Source organism: Myiozetetes cayanensis, unplaced genomic scaffold (assembly GCF_022539395.1).
Source record: "Myiozetetes cayanensis isolate MyiCay16 unplaced genomic scaffold, myiCay2020 scf15, whole genome shotgun sequence".
Taxonomy (NCBI): Eukaryota; Metazoa; Chordata; class Aves; order Passeriformes; family Tyrannidae; genus Myiozetetes; species Myiozetetes cayanensis.
In genome coordinates this window covers 17,036,934-17,056,229 of record NW_026087159.1, presented here as the reverse complement: position 1 = coordinate 17,056,229, position 19,296 = coordinate 17,036,934, and the positions used below count along the sequence as shown (strand labels likewise).

Here is a 19,296-nt window from a genome sequence, read left to right as displayed (position 1 = left end):
GCCTAATTCCCCCTCCCCTTTTCCTTTTTAACAAACACGACTCAACACAAAGACCCCCCAAACCCCCCTCCAGCAGCAGCTCCTGCGTCAGAAAGAAAATTGCTCTTTTTTCTTTGGGTTCCCCCCTCCCCCCAAATCTCTGCAGCATTAAACAGATTTCAGCATTGTTCTAAAAATAGAGGGATTATAAATAATCCTCTAGCATGGAGCGACCACGAGCAAGTGGCAGCCAGGGCTGGTGGCCTCCCTGGGGTGTTGGGTCTTGGGGCTGAGCTCTGGGGGACACAGAAACCCCCAAACCCACTGGCTGGGGTGGTGAGAGGGAATTGCTCTGTTCCCAGGAGGGGGATCCAGGATGGTCCCCAGGACAGGTATTTGGGACTGTTCCCAGGACAGGTATCCCAGACAGGGACCCTTGGACTGTCCCTGGCTGTGCTGACTCAGCAGGAACCACTAGTCAGGAACGGCAGCCTCATGGCCCCATAACATCAGGTGGGATGGGATGGGATGGGATGGGATGGGATGGGATGGGATGGGATGGGATGGGACAAGCTCCTCTTAAGCCAGGCGAGTGAAGAGGCCATGGAAATAGGGGAGAAACTAAGCCAGTTGTCCCAGGGGTGACAGCAAACCTCTGGAAGGGCTTCAGGTGAGCAGCAGATGGAGTTGGGTGCTGCCACTGAGCTGCAGGTGACACAAAGGCCACCCCACCCTTCAGAACAGAGGGATGCAGAGCATCTCTGCTGGGCTGCTGCAAGGAACTGCTCTGGGATCTCAGGGAGCATCCCCAGCCCTGCGCCAGGGAAGGAGGTGGCAGCCAGTGCTGTGTCCCTTCAGCTCCCCACAGCCCATCCCCCCATTTCATCCTTACAGGAGCTCAGGGAGGAAAGTCAAACCAGTGTGGACAGGGCTTGGAGCAACCTGGGATAGCAGGAGGTGTCCCTGCCCATGGCAGGGGGTGGAACGGGATCAGCTTTAAGGTCCCTTGCAACCCAAACCACTCCATGGCTCTATAATTCTATGAGATAAAGCCTGAAAATGCAAACTGAGGGGAATCCAAACCCAAGAGATCTCCAGTTCCTCTGCTGGTGCAACAGGGAAGGGGATTTAAAAAGAAGGCAAATGTGTTGTGCTGCTGCTGAGCCTGGGTGGGAGTTCAGGCCCAGGATTATCCCAGCGGGATGCCAGGGGAACAGATGCTCATCCCGTCTGGCAGAGCCATGTGCAGGAGAGGGACCATGGAAGTTGTTAAAGCTCAGCCCTCGGATCTCTGGAGGGAGGCAGGAGGTGGTCAGAGACTCAGGAGCTTTCCCAGCCCTCAGATCCAGGCTGGGATCCTCAGATCAAGGGTGGGATCCTCAGCTCTCACACCCTTCCACACCAGGACAGTTCCAGGAGGGAAAGGGAGTGATGGGCAAAGCAGCTCTGCCCCACACAAGGGTGCTCAGGGTGCATCCAGCCCTCTTGTGATGAGACAGGAACTGGTCCCTCCCTCTGTGATAAACCAGGAATTAAACACCAACTGCTTGTTCCCTGCAACAAGCCGGGAACATCCCAGAACTCCCAGCCCCGGTTCTCTCTGGCTCTGCCTGTTTCCAAGGCAAAATGGTATTTTCCCTTTTTTTTCCATCTCTGAAGACTTCAGCAGGGCACAAAGGGCCTTTCCTGCCTGAAATATTTTCCCCCATGGCTCTGATCACCTTCAACAGGTCCTGCCTGAGCTGTGGATCCCTCCTCTGCCTGACCCCATAGGATTTGTTTGGCTTTGGACTGGGATTTATGTCGGCTCGTGCCCGTCTGTGCCTTCACACCCCCCAGAGTAGAGAGTTCTGCTTTAAAGCCAGGATTTGGAGAGCTGAAGGTGAAATTAAATACCCAGCAGAGCTTTCCAGGCCAGGTCCTGCAGCAGAAGTGGAGTCAGCAGAGCCTCATGGCCACAAACCCCTGGACAACTGGCTTGATTAACGGGCTGGCTGTTAATTATCACACGGGCACAGCAAACAGGCCAGGCTGGGCTTGGCACGGCAGGATGGTCCTAGTTGGGATCTCAGCGGAATCCAGGGATGCCAGACCCTAGGAAGCTTTTTGGTTGGAAAACCCCTCTAAGACCATCAAGTCCAACCCTTCCCCAGCACTGCCAAGGGCACCACTGCCCCGTGTCCCCAAGTGCCACATGCAGAGGGCTTTTAAATCACCCCAGGGATGGGGAATCCGCCCCTACCCTGGGCAGCTGTGCCAGGGCTGGTCAGCCCTTTTCCCCAATATCCCACCTGCCCCTCCCCTGGCACAGCTGAGGCCGTTCCCTCTCCTCCTGTCCCTGTTCCCTGGGAGCAGAGCCCGACCCCCCCGGCTCCCCCCTCCTGTCAGGGAGTTGCAGAGCCAGAAGGTCCCCCCTGAGCCTCCTTTTCTCCAGGCTGAGCCCCCCCAGCTCCCTCAGCCCTTCCTGCTGCTCCAGCCCCTTCCCAGCTCCCTTCCCTTGCCTGGACTCGATCCAGCCCCTCAAAGCCTGTTTTATAGGTGACACCAGAGCCACGTTCAGCTCCACCCAGAGCCGTTTCTCCCCAGGCTCTGGGAAACAGGAGTCGTGAGGAACCTGCCAGTCACACACTCCATGTTCCTTCATGGAGTGAAGTTGTTGTGTCAGTGCTTCTCAAATTACTTTGGAGAAAAAGGAGGGGGAAAAAAGCAACACTTCAAAGTGTGAAATACATTTCCATGCTGACAACCGACTTCCAGCGTGTTTTTTTCAGTGGGAACTTGTTCGCAGCAAATGAGTCGATTTGTGTTTACTAAGAGGCAATTAAAGCTGAAGGTTTGAAGCGTTCCCAGTGGGATGAGCCATCCCAGGCCCTCAGCCCGTTGTCACCATCATCAACGCTCCCCTGCCACGGCCCAACACTTGTCCTGCCAGGGGTGCAGGGAGAAGGAGAAAACAACACAGGGACAAGAGGAAATCCATCTCCTATAGCATCTCTTGGCCAATCTCCTGCTTCCAGCATCCCCTCTGGAACGTTGTCACCTGTATCCATCAGAAGCTGCCACTTTGGGGGTGAAGCCAAGGGGAATATGCTTCAGGCACCACTGACAACGAGGCATTGAACACCCACAGTCATGAGTGTTGCAAACATCCCCTGGATAACTCCCAGTGCCTGCCAGGGACACCCAGCTTTGCCATTGCCCCGGAGAGAAAATGCCATGGCAGCTTCCTCAGCCTCAGATCCCAAAACTGGGATGTGGAAGGCAATCCCAGTGCTTTGAGGAATGTGCTTCAATCCCAGAAGCTGCAGGATGCAGGAGGGATGTTTGGAATAACAGCCCGAGGGGTTGGACAGGATCATCACTCCAGAGGGAGAGTTTGAAGACTGAATGTTGAGCTCAGGACCCAGGAACCAGCAGGCACCACCAGGCACAACCCTCCCCCGTGCCCAGCCCTTCCACAGCCCTCTTTGTCCTGTCTGGCTGAGGTTCCACCCTTGGCAGTGCTGACCCGGCCCCGCAGCCCGTTCTTCCCAGCTGATTGCCCTGCAGCGTTTGGAATGAAGGAAAACCCCGGGAGCTCATCCATCAGTGCCTGCCCTCCGCCCCTGCCCTGCCTGGGGGATTGTTTTCCTCCCTAAATTCAATCAGGGATGATCAGGAGCTTCTCCCCCAGGGGAGCACCAGGCTGGTGGCCTCTCCCCCGGGCTGGTCCCTCTCTGCTCTTCGCCAGAGGTGGCCTCAGCTCTGCCTTTGTCCCTTGGTGTCACCACAGCGGGGAGGTCACAGGAGTGAGTCCCATGGGATGGCTGTTCGGGACAGGGCAGGGATGGAGCTGCCCAAACCTTTGGCTCCACCTCCCTTCACCTCCTCCCCCAGCCCCTCTTTTGGGCAACCCCCCCCAAAGCTGTGACCAGCACCCTCCTCTGGGGTGACAGTCAAACCTCCCGGGGTGAAACAGCCAAAAGGCCCCTGTTTAACCCCAGAGGGGCACCCACAGCCTCAGCCCAACACCCCAGAGTTTCCTGTGTTGCTGGAGGCTGCACCCCCAACTCCCTCCAACCTGGGGAGAGCCTTTCCAGAGGGATTTCCCTCTTCCAGTGGGATAAGAGGGGGAATTCCCTGCTGAAATGCCCAGGGAAACAATAGAAAGAAATAAATATTGGCAAATATTTTAAAAGCAGCCCATGCACAAGGGGAGACCTCGGTGTGGGGCAGCCCTGAGCCCTCCTGGCAGGGCCGCAGTGGGAGGGTATTTGCACTAGGCTGTTGGCAAAGCTCTTTAGGTCCCTAAAGAGCACCTAAAGGCTCCAACAGCCACATCTGGTGCTCCAGGAGCGAAATCGGTGGCTGTGATGGAGCCTGTTTGACTCTAAGAATGAAATCCTGATGGATTCAGGCTTGGAATGGGCAAGTTCTCCAGGATGCAACACTGGGGAGGGCAGGGGCAGCTCTGAGCAGAGTGTTAAAGGAAAACTCCCCGTTTTCAGAGAGGATGCTCCTGCCTGAGGAGGTTCGGGACAGTGAAAGAACCGCACGAGGAGCACGAGAGGCAACACGCACCCCTGGTTGCTCATAAGCACCGAGTCAGAGGTTTACCCTTCCCTCCAGCATGATGGATGGCCGGGAATCTCCAATGGATGGAGCTGGAAAGGACAAATCCTCCCCAGGGCACCCCCGGCTCACTCCAGCCTCATTAAGGGAGCGGCTCATCAGGCTCCACACATAATTACAGTGTTACAAATTCAATTGCTGCCGAGAAGGGCAGGGGGAAGCAGGACTCTCCCGGGATTTTGAAACTCTGGGAGGTACCCGAGGAACACACGGGGCAGGATCCAAGTCCGTGCCTGGCTCACAGGAGGTGCTCGGAGTGGGAAGGGCGGGAAGGATGATCCCAGTGCCTGCCTCAGCCTTACACAATACCCACCACTGCCAGCGCAGCTTTCCTCCCAAAATCCTGGATCCCCCTGGGCTGGGCGTGGAAGAGGAGGGTGGATCGGGAGTAGTGCAGGAAGAGGGATTTCCAGGGAGCAGTGCAGAGCAGAGGGAAGAGCAGATGCCTCATCCCTGCCCCATCCCTCCCTCCCCACGTGCTTCCCGACCCCACCACACCTGGCAGCACTCCCAGGGATGCTGAGGGGCCGTTCCTTAAAGCCCACGGGAGGGAGGAGCTGTTTGGCAGGGAAGTGGCAGTTCTCAGCAGTGCCTTTGCCCCAGGGAGAGCAGGAGCCAGCAGAGACAGCCTGGAGGCACTCCCAGAGCAACAGAAATTAATGCTGCTAAATAATAATGCTGATAAATTCCCTTAGAAATGGTCATTGCACAATAAAAACCCATTAAAACCAGCCCTCCTTTGCTGTACCAGGAAGGATGGAGGGGGGGTTACCTCAGAGTCAGGGAATGGGAGCCTTAAATGATGGATATTTCCCATTATTTCCATCATCTAATGGCACAAGGTCTCAGGACTGTGTGTTACAGACTAGCCATGCCCTGCTCCAAAGCATCTCTGCTGCCTTCTCCCATGGAAAAATCCACCTCACTGGCAAATAATCAACACACAGGAGAGGAGAGGGAAAGAAAAAGATTAAATCAAGCATAAAATAAGCAGAAAAAAAAAGCAAACCACAAGAGAAATCCAACGTTCTCTAAAAATCTGAAGTTTATTCATTAGAATTCAGTGAAAGGAACATTCATTTTAAAACACAATCAATACATTAAAAACTCGAAAGGACTAGTAGCAATGAGACTAGAAAGAAAACAAAAACCACCCCAAAATTCAGCCAGGTTGGTGGCCTGGGAGGAGCCCCCAGCCCAGCAGTGGGATGGGGCAGCCAAGGACAAGGGTTAATTCCTTTTTTTCCTTTAGAGCAGAGAGACTTTTCTAAGATTTGAATTTTTCACTTCACCCAAGGGGAGCTTTAGTGTGACTCAACAGGGGTGAGAAGAGCAGGAGGCCCCAGCTGGAGAGGAGGGAGACCAAAATTCCAGGGCAGAGGGAATGTGGGAGGCAAGGTGGGTCCGAGCCCCGGGAATGTTTGCTGAGCAACCTCCCCATCATCCCCGTGCTGGGAACGGGGCAAACCCAGTGAACAAAAACTTGGAAAGAGCCAAATCAGCAGCGTTTGCCATCTCTGCTGGGGGAAAAAAATCTGGTTTTGGCTGGGTTTTAGCTTTCCAAAAGCTCTCCTCTCTTCTGATCCCAAAAGCCAAGGCAGTATCACTGCAGGAAGGTGCTGCAGTGACGCTGGCAATGCAGGTGGCACTGGGCTGGAGATCCCAGCCAGGGGAAAGGAGGAGAAGGTGGCAAGCCCTGCTAATCCAGGATTATTTAAGGAGCAATCCACAGGCCTGGAGCAGGTGTTCCTGCCTGCATCAGAGTGAAATTGCAGCTCCCAGCCCAGCCAGGGAGCACCAAGGGGAGAGGGAATCTGTTCAAGAGCACTGCCAAGCACCAACCAACAGCATCTCCTGCCAGGGCATTTAAGAAAAGCCCCGAATTTGGATAAAATAATGGAAGGAGACAGCAGGGAAAGCCCCAACTGACACCTGTGGGCTTCTAGTTTAGAGATGGTCAACAGCACCTGGAGGGAGAAATCACCAAAATCCACAAATTCGGGTTAAAAACAACACTTAGAAGAAACGAAACAACACTTGGACGAGTGTGACAGAGCAGGGTTAGAGACGTCTCAGAGAGGTGTGCAAAGTGTGTGAGTGCTGTGAGGGCCGGAATTATTCCAGCTGGGAAGTGGCCCAGCACATTCCTGGAGGAGCACAGGAAGGGTTCCTGGCATGGCACAGGCATGGCTGCAGCAGGAATTGCCTTTTCTCCACGGGAAGGGCAAACCACACCACTGGGAGCGACAACACACACGAGTAAAAGAACAGTCCGTAAAATCTTCCCCATGATTATAAAATGCGAAACTATACAAAAATAGAGAAAAATCGACCTTTTTTCTTAGGTGTATAAAAACAAACAAACAAAGCAAATAAAACCCCAAAGTCCCCAAAATGCAATACAGAATCACTTGGTAGGCTGACCCCAATGGCAGAGGTTTCATCATGAGTTCACAGCCCCAATTCATCACTTTAGGCAAGACCTTCCCTGGAAGGGACAAATTCCTTGAGTTTTTCCTTAGTATCTTGGCAAGACAATCTGCTATTCCTGACTTTTAAGACTGCTTTCTGGTTAGGAAGCCCTTTTGCATGAAAAGCCTCAATAAGCACTCCCAAATTTGAGCTCCTCAGGTAAGGCAGTGTTGGACTGATCCAGATCCAGCCCAGATTTGTTCCTATGGATCCCAGCGTGTTTTGGGAAGAGGCAGTGAAATCCAATCCCTACTGCAGTGATCATTTACAGACTGAGTTACTGCACTGAAAATCCTTATTTCATTGGGTTAACGGGGCAGAATCCACCACTAATCCAGCAAATTAACATTTAGAAAACTTATTTTGAATCAACAGATATTTTCTTCATGTAATTCCCATTGAATTAAGAGGAGAAACCTTTGGTATAAAGTCAGATTATCAAGCCTTGGCCGAATTGCTCCCCCTAAACCTCCCCAGCACGTACCTACAGCCGAAAACATTATTCCAAAACATCGGCGACGGAACATTCATTGTAGCACCAAGACACTTCCACCCCCCAGCAGGACTTTGGCAAAGGCTGCACCACGGCTAAACAAAAGCTACGAGCCCCAGAACCCACGAGATGCCTTTGGTGAGACGCTAAAACAAAGGAAAACAGGAGTTAAACCCAGCAAAGGGCCGTGAGGGTGTGTGGCAATGTCCCCCGTGTCCCCGTGGTTTGTGGTCTGTGGGTGGTGAGATGGGCAGGGCTGAGATCTGGCCCTGACCTGGCTCCCAGCAAGGGGAGCCTGCTCCAGTGAGGAATATTCCAATATTCCAACATTCCAATATTCATTAGCAGCTCTTCACATGCAGCACTAACGAGGGGAGACACAACCTTGGAGCGAAGGGACTTTCCACTGGCTGACCACGTTCTCCTCTTCAGGAGCGGCACCAAGAGCCAGGTTTGTCCCAGGAAATCCTCTCCGGTGCCACAGAGCGATGGGATAAAAGACCCGTGGCATGGTGGGTTCCTGCAGGAACTCCCTGCAGCAGGAAAAATCAAGGTTTAACCCATGGATGCACAGACAGGACTGTGCTGCCTCAGCGGTCTGGGCAGGGAAATAAAATCACACCGAGCCTGGCTCTGCTTTTCCCTGCTCCCTCCCAGATATTCAAGGACAAGGCAGAAGGAATCTCTTCTCAAAAAGAAATAACATTTTGCTCGGGGCGGGGGGAAAATACCAAACCCAAAGCAGCTCCTGGTGCTGGAAAACACAGCGATGCCGAAGAGCTGCTGCTGGAGCCCCTGGAGCCACATCCATGTGGAGATGAGAGCAGCAGGAGGGGGACCCAGCAAAGCAGCAAAAGTGAATCAGAGCTGGGCAGAGCCATCCCTCACTCCACAAACGGGGCAAAACTCTGGTATTTCCAGTTTGGGATTATTTTTTTTTAATGCTACAAATTCTGCTGGAAAGAAAAGCAGAAAAGGGGCAACAAAGGGGTGAGGGAACAAAAATCATCAGTGGAAAGAGAACTAAAATCAGAACACAGAGCTTGGGAAGGATGAGGAGGAGGCAGCTTTGTGTCATGGACAGGGAGCTCTGGATCAGAGCCAACGCTGTTTGGGATCATGAGGACAAGGGAGAAGCCCCAAGGACCAATGGTCTGAAACAGATGTCACAGGAGCTCATTATGACCCCCCAGACAAAGTCTGACCCCTCAGCTCGTGCCCCTTCTCCATGTTACTTCAAAGAGGAGAAAAATCCCAAACCTGCAGCAACCTCCAGCTTTTCTGTTCCCTCCAGCCAGGAGGAAGAGGCCACGAAGCCCAGTTTAGGCTGCGGTACATCCCGTATGCCAACGAACACGGAACTTCCCTCCTTTGAGTTTATGCAAAGAAAGCAACCCTAAAAAAATAAAACCAAATTCAAAAGCCACAAAACTTCCTTTTGAGAAAGTAACAGCATCTGCCACTTCACAGCTACAGGCACGATGCAAATTTAGCTTATTTCAAAGACCTCATCCGTGTGCCCATGGTCCTGGAGAGATGAGGAGCTGGGACAAAGCACGGGAAAGGTTTCCACCAGGAATTACACACCAGGAAGACAGACCACAACAAAGAAGGGACTGACACTTTGTTCTTGAAAGGGACACCATGGACAGCACATCTCTCCAGGCACACTGAAACTGGACCTGGAGAGCATTATCACCACACACACAAAGGCTCCTGCTTTCCTTTGGGGCAAGGATAAAAAATAATAAATAAAAATGTTGCTGCAAAGTTCCCCTTCCAGCTGACTCGCCCCCTGGGAACAATCAGCATCCTTCCCCCCAGCTCCACAACCAAGACCAAGATGGAAGACATTCAAAGTGAGTCTGAACCAAAACATTTCACCGAGAAGGGCAAAAGAAACCCCATTTCTCTCAGAAGTGTCCCCAAGGCTTGTTCCCCCAGCTCCAATCCCACCCAGACCCCAAACCTGCCACTCTGACAACAGGTCCATTCCCAGCTTCTGTTCTGGCAGCAGTGCCAGGGGCTGCTGCTGCACTTGGCATCGGAGAGGGCTGGAAAACCAGGAAGGGTCTCAGTGTTGAGACAGGAACCCCGGGGGCAGCTCCGATTCCCCAGAGCAGCCGCAGGGCGAGGCCCAGCTCCCATTAGTCACCCCCAGCCCGCCCGCTCACGGCCTCCCCCTCCCTGCCCGGCACAACTTCCACCCTGCCTGGAGCAGCCCCTCGGTGAGGGTGACATTCCTGCAGCTACTCTGCGTCAGTGACACTGAGGGCGGTGCCGCGGCAGTGCCCGGGGGTGCCCCTGCCCTTCAGGGGCTCAGCACAGCGCTCCGGGCTCTCTGCAGGGCCGCTGCTCCCGCCGGGATGCTGCGGCACGCCCTGGGCGATGCCCACGGGCTTGCCCCTGGAGCGCTTCTCCGGGGAGCAGGCAAAGCCAAAGCTCAGGGGCAGCTCCGTGTCTCCCAGGGGTACCAGGCGGGACAGCTTGGGGACCTCTCCGTGGTACCTGCAGGGCCCGGCCGCCTCCCGTGCCCGCCGCACCTCGGGCTGCAGGGGCAGGTTGGAGGGGCGGAGCGGGTGCCGGGGCAGCTCCGGCTCTTGGGGCCGCCTGTCCGGAGCCTCCCCGGAGAGAGCCGGGAAAGAGGACAGGGTGCCCGGCTCCTCGGACGGCTCCCACACGCTCTCCATGGCGCTGGCCGGAGCAAAGCCCCAGAGCTCCATCCCGCCGCCGTCGCTGCCACGCTGCAGGTGCTGCAGGCCCGGCCAGCTCAGCCCACCCTCCAGGGCCGCCGACTCGCCCTCCTCCCTGCTCCTGCTCCTCCGCGCTCCGCCCGAGTCCTTCCTGCCGCCCTCCCGCCGGGCCCAGAGCCGGCAGGGCTGGGGGCCGCTCCGGGCAGCCTGCGGCTCGGCCAGCTCGAACTCCAGGCTCTCCGTGTCCAGGGAGCGGCTCCGCCGGTCCACGGAGAGCGGGGCCGGCATGGAGGGGCTGAGCCCGTGGAGGCGCAGGTGGCGCGGCAGGCTGGCCACCCCCCAGTTGCAGCTCTGGAAGGAGCCCGGGGAGAACCCCGGGGACATTCTCTCGTCACATTCAGCCAGCGACTCCTTCTGTCCGTAGCCATCGTCGAAGGCCTCGGCGATGTCCTCGCTCAGCTCCGGGTGCTGCTCACACTCCCCTTCCCCCTCCTGCTCCACGTCCACCACGTCGAAGGTAACCATGGTGGGGAGGGCGGGGAGGTTCTGGGTGAAGGACGAGCTGGAGGCCGAGCTCCCCAGGCTTTCGGAGAGGCTGGAGAAGAGGGTCCCGCTGCTGGCAAACTCCACCAGCGCCTGGGAGAAGTTCACGGCGTGCTCGGGCTCGCTGCCCACCTGGGGCTCGCCGGGAGCGGGCTCTGCTCCATAGCCAGGGAACATCCCTGCCTTGGCTGGGATGGAGTCCCCAAACAATCCACAATCTGGGTCCGAACCGAACCCCGGGGTGTTCTTCGTGAGCTGAATAAGGCAACTTCCTGGGGCTTTTTGGCTGTTGTAACAGTTTTCTGGGCACAGAGTCCCTGGAAAATCCCTCCACTCGGGATTTTCAGCTCTAGCCACCGGAATCCCACCATTCACAGCCCGGTTCGGGGCGTGCGAGGCCACCTGCTCACCGCCAAGGCCACTCTGACTCTTGCCACTCGAGCTGGCTGCTCTAGTTTTACATTCAATGCACTGCTTTTCCCGGGGACACTTCTCCTTGCTGGAAACATCCAGGCGTTTCAGGACCGGTTCCCTCTGCAGCTCCCAGTAGAGCAGCTCCTTCTGAATGGCCGCAAGACCTTCCTCTTCTGTTTCCATCACCCCCCTTTTCTGATCCATCATCTGCTGGATCAGGCTCTTCTCTGCAGGCAGGCAGAAGTCCATGAAGTAGCTGAAGATGGCTGGGCGGGGACCCTTGCCCTCGAACAGCGATTCCTCCCCATGAGAGGGGCTCATCAGAGCGTCAAACTCATAAAGTGCATCACCGCTGTAGCTGTCCCGGGGCAGACGGTCCTTCTTGAGCTCCTCTCCAGCCTCATCCTCCGGCCCTGGCGTGGTGGAGTCGTAATAACCCTCGTCGCTGTTCGGGGCAGACTCCTGTTGGTCGCTCTGGGGCGTCAGGAGGTCGACGCCGTCCATGGGGTCCCCCATGTAGGGGTGGGCGTCCCCCTCGTGCGAGGCGTGTGTCTCCAGGCTGCTGCGGGACACCTGGGCCCCGTAGCTCCTGTCCCCTGGCACGCTGCCGTCCCACGCCTGCTGCAGGTACTCCTCGGCCTCCTCTGGGATGGCCATCTCCTCCCCGCCGCCCTGGTAGGTGACCAGGCAGGAGCTGCGCTTGGCGGCCTCCCTGCTGCGCTCCACCGAGATGCTGCTCTCGGCGATGTCGGGCTCGGCGATGTCGTCCCCGCAGCCCGTCAGGGAGTCGAAGCTCTTCAGGGAGGTGACGTCTCCCAGGATGAGGCTCAGCAGGTCCCCGGAGTGCAGGCAGGGAGGCTCGCTGTCCACGAGGTCTGGGTGGAAGGCCAGCAGCAGACTGTCACGGTCAAACTCGGCGCAGGCGGCGGTGTCAGCCTCCGATTTCGTATCTGGAGCATCCCCATCTCCTGGCACCGCCACCACTGCATCGCCCTCGGAGCTGCCCCCTTCGGCCACGGGACAGGAGGGCTCAGGGGCCTCCCCACAGCTGGGCTCAGCCCCCGGGCAGGCCGTGGGCACAGGGACCGGCCCTGCCCCCCTGCACTCCCCTGCCACCCCCAGGGCACTGCTGGGCTCCTCGGGGTCCCCGTTCCACTCGGGGAGCTCTGCCCTCTCTCCCTCCACAGCCTTGCTCTTCCTGTGCCGCCGGATGCTGTTAAAAAAACCCTTCAGGCCTTTTTTGGGCCTGGGAAAGGAGGACTTGTCCCCACTGGGCTTCTTGTCACAGCCCTCGATGCTCCCAGGGGGAGAGTTGTCCTGCTGGCCCAGGTCCCCCCTGGTTCCGGTGTCCCCGGGCAGCTGAGCGCTGCGGGAGCAGGGCAAGGGGCCAGGATGCACATCCAAGGGGCTGTCGGGCTGGGCCCTGTCGGACGTGGCACTGCTCAGCCCGTCGTGGGTCTTGCACTTGCTGAGCCCCTTCTTGCCTTGGCCCTTGCCCCGGCCCCCGAAGAAGCTGGGCAGGGTGCAGATGCTCCTCTTGCCCCCGAACAGTTTGAAGGCCGTTTTCCGCAGCTTCCCAGGCGGCGGCGGCTGCGGCTCCGCGGAGTTATTGGCCCCCTCGGGAGGCGCGTCCCCGCCCTCCTCCCGCCGCTGGTCACCGCCGGCCCGCTCCTCCGGGCTGCCCGTCTCCATGGCAGCAGGGCTGGGATCTAGCTGGGAAGGGCGGCTTCGGGAGCACAGCCCTCCTGCAGCGGGGATGGGCTCATCACAGCCGACCTAGGACAGAGGGAAAGGCGACAGAGGTGAGAGGAAGGTGCAGAGCCAGGGGTGTCACAGGGAGAAGGACTCCATCACCAGCTGGAACTGGATCTGCAGGGGCCTCTGAGCTCCCTCCACTCCCAAAACCCAGCCACCAAAACGTTACGATGCTTAAATTTACAGTTCACCAGAGCAGGCAAATCACACGTCTCCACCGGGCAACGTCCCTGGGGACAGGCAAGTTCGACCCCCAAGCCAGCTCGCTCCAACCCCTTCAGCTTCCCAGATTGTTTTGCCTCCAGGGAGATGAGGTTCGGCCACCAGCCGCCTCTGAGTGAGGAAACAGAGGCTGCTCCAGCGGGGAGAAGGGCTGGCACCTGCCAAACCCCACTTCCCACCCTCCCACACCCTATGCCAAGCTCCAGGGAGCATCCTGAGGGAGGCCAAACCAGGACACAGCCCTCACACTACACACGTGTCCAGAAAAAAAAACACTTGGGTTACTATGCTGGCTTTTTTTTAATAGAAGATTTCAGTTGTTTTTAAAATAATCTGTCCAGCGAGGGAGAATCGCATTAAAAACACCCACTGTGAACCCCCTGATCAGATTATCCTGGAAGGAGAGAGGCAGGTTGGAAATCTGACCCTGGATCGCTGTCAGGAACGGGAGAAACAAAACAATTACAATCATGTTTCTTCTGCAGAGACGAGGGTGGAGAAATTAAATGCAATAAAACCCTCATGCACTGCCAAGCTGTAATGCCTGAGGCTGAGCTCTGACCAGCGTGAGGCCAGGGAAGCTCCCCGTGGTGTTGAGCCAGAGATCCCAAATTAAAAATACATCCAAAAGGCTTCTGCTCCTGCAACCCCACAGGAAACCCTCCATCTCAGGGTTGGTTCTTTCCCCTCAGGTCTGGGTTGCTTTGCCTCTACGATCTGGCGTCACTGACCACAGCAGGGCTTGGAACTGGATGGGCTTTAAGGTGCCTCCCAACCCAAACCATTCCATGACTCTGGAATTCTGGGATTGGTGGTAACCCCTTATATTCACCTGTCCCTCCGGAACCAGCAGCTAGGGTGTAGCCGGGGTCGCCTTCCCACTGGCAAAATGGGCTTTTCCAGCTCTGCCAGAGCCTTCCCAGAGTCCCAGATGCCTCCAAAGCCTCTGGAGCATCACTGGGCCTGGAAGGGACCCCCACTCCTGGTACCTGTGCAGGGCTGCTGGAAATCTGGGCGCTGGAATGACCCCACACCTGTACCTGGACAGCGGCTCCTCGAAAAAATAGCAATGGGGGGGATGAAACAGAGCCAGCATTTCAAAAATTCCATTTGGGAATCATTTCTCCCCGGCTCCACGTCAGCACAGGCTGTGGGCACCGTGGGGGAAGGGGGTGTTGGAGAAGAATAAAAAAAGGAAACAAATAAAAATGGAAATAAAGACAAATGAAAGGCACCGAGGGCAAAGAGCCCCGACTAATAAACCACGAAAATTAGGGCTTAAAACCACCAACAAAAACCAGCACCGCAACAATGAAGCGCAGCGGCGGGGACCCCGCAGGACCCCAGCCCGCCCAGCCCAGCCCTCCCCGCTCCCCCCGCTCCCAAACTTTCGGCCGGTCCCCGGAGATCGCGAGGGCGGGCGGGCCGGGCCGCGAGGGAGCGGCTCGGCGGGAGCGGGCGGGCACGGGCGGCGCCGGGCCCGCGGCGGACCCTCCCGTGCCGTGCAGCACTTACCGGCAGGGTGCCGGAGCCCCAGGCCCCGGAGCCGCCCGGGAGCCGCTCGGGCCCCGCCGGACCCCGGCCCAGCCCTCAGGCCGCTCAGGGGCCGCGGGTCCGCCCGGCGCGGCCGGCAGGGGCGGTGCCGCGTGACGGCGGGGGCGGTGCCAGGGACAGGGCGGGGCCTCCGCACGGGGCGGGGCCTCTGCCGGCGGCTCGCATTGGTGAGGGGCGTGGTCTGAGGCAGGAGGCGTGGCCACAACAGTGAGATCACCATGTCAATGGGCGTGGTTTTATGTAGGGGGCGTGGCCTCAGAAGTGGACTCGCAGTTAGGAGGGCGTGGCCTGTGGGGGCGTGGCCTGCACAGTGGGCGTCAATGACGGAGGGGGCGTGGCCTTGGTGGTGAAAGTGACGTCACTCACCGGGTGGGTCTGGGTTGTGGCGGGGGCGTGGTCTCAGTGATGAAATGGGGCGTGGCCTCTATGGGCGGAGCTCGATGGCGGTGGGCGTGGTCTCTGTGCCGAGGGGCGTGGTCTCCCTGCGGGGGCGTGGCCGCGGCACGGTGGGTGACAGAGGGACGAGGGGGTCCCGGACACACGGACAGGGGGGAGGTGGCACTGCCGGGTGTGCCGGGTGTGACTCTGGGCGGGCAGTGGCGTGTGCGTGTGGCGCGGGGACACCGCCCTGCCTGTGCTGCTGCCACCACGTGGGTGTCACCCCCGGGCCACCGCTGCACCCCCAGCTCACACCCACACACCCCTCGTACCCCTGGTCACACGCCGCCCGCACCCACCACTGCATCCCCCTCTCACACCGCCCATCACCCCCCAGCTCACACCGCCCATCACCCCCCAGCTCACACTGCCCATCACCCCCCAGCTCACACCGCCCATCACCCCCCCAGCACCCACCCATTGCACAACTGCCTCCCGTGCACCCCTTGCACCCCCAGCTCCCCCCCGGCTCACCCCCACCCCTCACATTCCTGACTCCTCCCATCCCACCCTCCACTGGGCAGCCTGACACTGAAGATCCCCCTTTTGGGGTCCCCCCAAATCCCAAAAGACCCCTCAGATCCCTGTGTGGGAGTGACACGTGGCTCTCTTGCATGGAAGAGACACCCTCACCCCTCCCACGGGTGGAAATCCCCCCTGGAGCGTGGCAGTGTCCCCTCTCCCACCCCCCATCTCCCGCTGGATCACCATCACTATGTCCTGGTGGTGTCTGTATGGGGAGGGAAAGGCCATCATCACCCCCCATGGAGCAATTCCCAGTGCTTTGTCCAGCTACATCCAAGCCCTGATTCTCCCCTTGGGAGAGGCCCCACAGCCTAATTAACAGATGCTGATTAATAGATCCCAGGACCCTTGAAACAAGCCCATAAATCCTGCAGGAATCTTGTGTTTGGCCAAGAGTGATCCTTGGAACTCCTGACATGGAGCTCCCACCCCCTACCTCTGCCTGGCACTGCTTCCCTTTGGGATGCCATTAGGGCAGGATAAAACACATTCTGCTGCATCCCAAAGTGCTGCAGAGCGTCACCAGCACTGGGGTTTATCCTCAGCTCTGGGCTGTGGGAGGAGCCAGGGAGGCACCTCCACCAGGGAGGGGGATCCCAGTGCCTAAGGCTGGTGAGATGGAGTCACAGAGGTGGTGCTGGGACACCCCACTCCAGGCTCATCCTGAAACTCCCCAGGCACAGCAATTCCCTGCATCCCTTCAGCGGTGCCAGCTGGGCTACCAGGCTCTTCCAAACATGGGATATGTCCCCAAACAGGTCACAAGAGTTTAACAGCAACAGTGGCAACATTTTTAATTAAAACCCCAACCCTGCCCAGTCACAGAAGACCTTCAGCTACAACACGAACCACTTTTGGGGTGAGGAAGATGATGTTGGGGTCAGAGATGAGGTGGGGTTTTGGGACTCTGGATACCCCTCCCAGCCAGGGTGGGCACACTTGGCTGGGTCCAGCCCCACTTCTGCCCCTGCTGAACAGAGGGTACTCTTGGAAAGCTCTCTGGGAATCATAGAACCAGGGAATGGGTTGGAAGGGACCTTGAAGCTCATCTCATTCCACCCCCTGCCATGGGCAGGGACATCTTCCACTATCCCAGGTTGCTCCAAGCCCCATCCAACCTGGCCTTGGACACTTCCAGGGCTGGGGCAGCCACAGCTTCTCTGGGCAGCCTGTGCCAGGGCCTGCCCACCCTGGGAAAGGGGGTTCAGGGGCAGCAGATGCCACACTGGGGGGGAACCTGCAGGCACAGACCTGGTTGTCCCCCAGGAGGGGATGAGGGAAAAGCAGCCTTTGCTCCTCTCCCTCTGCCTTCCACACCTTTTCCCAACCCCTTCTCCAACCAACACCAACTAAAGGTGAAAAAATCCCTCGGTAAAGAGGCTTAGAGGCAGACCCAGGGAAATCAGATCCTGCCCCACCGTCACTCTGATGCAGACCAGGAGCTGAGGTGTCCTGTTTCCTCTGCCCCTTCCCTCCCCAGCCTTTCACACAGGCACCGATTTTGGAGACAGGAATGACTTTGCGACACAAACTCCTGTTGGTTCCGTGGATTTCAGAGCTTCGCTCCCAGCTGTCAGAGTGGCTGTCCCTGGAGGTGGGCCCTGTGTCACGGCTGGTGCTGCAGGTAGTTGGCCAGGACTGTGGGGATCTCCAGCTGTCTGAGGGTGGGCAGGTGGCCAGGCTCCTTCAGGATTCGCCTCATGGCCAGGCGGGACTGGGACAGCAGGGACTTGGGATGAGCTGTGTGAGGAGACAGAAATAATGAGACCGTCACCCCCAAGGCCCTGCTCCCCTCCAACCCAGCAGATCAAAAATAGACAGGGTTGGACTAGATGATCTTGAAGGTCCCTTCCAACCCAAGGCTTTCCATGATTCTAGGAAAACCAAATGTCTCTTGTGCTGGGGACACAGACCCAGACACAGCTTTGCAGCACGAGTTCCACGGGAGCTGGGCAAGGAGAGGAAACCTTCCATCCTCATATGGAAAGAAGTGCATTTTTCCTTGACACAGACAGTACAGGAGAGCCCAAATTGAGCAGCAGAGAGGAGAGGAATGGTGAAAAGCAGCCTTTAACCCAACAATGGAGTGGAAATACCAGGCTATGGGAGTCATAGAATCATGGAATGGTTTGGGCTGGAAGAGACCTTAAAGCCCATCTTGCGCACCTTCCACCAGACCAGGTTGCTCCAAGCCCTGTCCAACTTGGCCTTGAACACTTCCAGGGATGGGGCAGCAGCCAAGTGATGCTGCAAGGGGAGCTGAGGCTTAAGGAAAGCCTGGGTAAAGCACAAGATAAAGGGAAGGGGAACCAGCAGCAGCCTAAACAAGCAAACCTAGTGCCTGTTTCCAAGCTTGGGCCCACCCCCAAGTTACCTCTGGCCTGCAGCAGCAGCTCCAGCCCCTCACTGCGCGGCGCTCGCCCGTCCACGGGCACGTTGGGCAGGTACACGTTGGCTCCAAAGTCAATGAGCAGCCTGATGAACTGGCTGTGGCAGCCGTGCCTCAGGCACGTCTCCAGCAGGGTCTTGGGCTCCTTGATCTGGGCGATGACCGCCTGGTCCATGCAGTTGTAGTCGGGGTCGGCGCCGTGCAGGAGCAGCAGCCTGAAGCACTCCAGGTGGCCGTAGGCGGCCGCCAGGTACAGGGGGCCAGAGCAGGACACCGAGTTGGCCGCCCAGGAGGGCAGCCTGGCCTGCACGTTGGGCTCGGCTCCGCGCTGCAGCAGCTGCCGCAGGATGTCCACGCGCCCGTCCCTGGCCGCGAGGAGCAGCGGGGAGCAGTTGTTGTAGATGCTGCCCGCGGGACTGGCCCCGGCCTCCAGCAGGGCCTCCACGCACTCGCCATGGCCGTTGCTGACGGCCACAAACAGCGGGGTCTGGGCCTTCACGTCCAGCCCGTCCACCTCGGCGCCGTGGGCCAGCAGCAGCCGCAGGCTCCGCGCGCAGCCCCGCGCGGCCGCCACGCGCAGGGGGGTGCTGGGGACCCCCCAGCCGCTCCGGCGGTTGATGAGCCGCCTGTACCTGTCCTGGGACAGCAGCCAGCCCAGCGTCTCACAGTCGTCCTCAGACACCGCCCGGATCAGCTCCTCGCTCTCCCCGCCGTCCTCCTGCTCGTCCTCCCGGGGCTGCAGCATGGAGAACATCTTGTTGATGTCCATCAGGCTCATTTTCGGGGGGGTGTCGCCCACGTGCTGCTCTCATGGTAAAGGGTAAAGGCAAAGATCTACAGGATGACAAAAGTAGGAGAGAACCAGCCCCTGACACCAACACCAGCTTTTTAGCCTTATTTTTAACGTACAGTATGGGGAAGATTTAAAAAAACATGGACAAAGAGCATTGGGTTCTGGTGCTGCTGATGGGCAGCACTGCCCTGCCACCATGTGAGGAACCCTGAGGGCGAAGGGCTGAGGCAAACACAGAGGGCAAAGGTGCAGCAGGTACATGGGTCCCGTTCCCTTAAAATCATGGAATGGTCTGGCTTGGAAGGGACCTCAAAGCCCATCCAGTTCCACGGGCAGGGACACCTTCCACTATCCTGGGTTGTTCCAACCTGGCCTTGAACACTTCCAGGGCTGGGGCAGCCACAGCTTCTCTGGG

The 19,296-nt window shown here is 58.0% G+C and overlaps 2 protein-coding genes across 2 annotated transcripts; both read right to left on the bottom strand.

Moving 5' to 3' along the window:
* Positions 1-5,617: 5,617 nt before the first annotated feature.
* AMER1 (APC membrane recruitment protein 1) lies at positions 5,618-12,976 on the bottom strand. Its single transcript, XM_050310632.1, has one exon. It carries the CDS (start codon positions 12,895-12,897, stop codon positions 9,805-9,807), a length of 3,093 nt encoding a protein of 1,030 aa, XP_050166589.1. The 5' UTR covers positions 12,898-12,976; the 3' UTR covers positions 5,618-9,804.
* Positions 12,977-17,305: 4,329 nt separating this feature from the next.
* ASB12 (ankyrin repeat and SOCS box containing 12) lies at positions 17,306-18,881 on the bottom strand. Its single transcript, XM_050310659.1, has 2 exons — positions 18,074-18,881; positions 17,306-17,439 (listed from the first exon to the last, which is right to left on the bottom strand). The coding sequence occupies exons 1-2, from the start codon at positions 18,864-18,866 to the stop codon at positions 17,306-17,308; spliced, it is 927 nt and encodes a 308-aa protein (XP_050166616.1). The 5' UTR covers positions 18,867-18,881.
* Between the last annotated feature and the right edge of the window lie 415 nt (positions 18,882-19,296).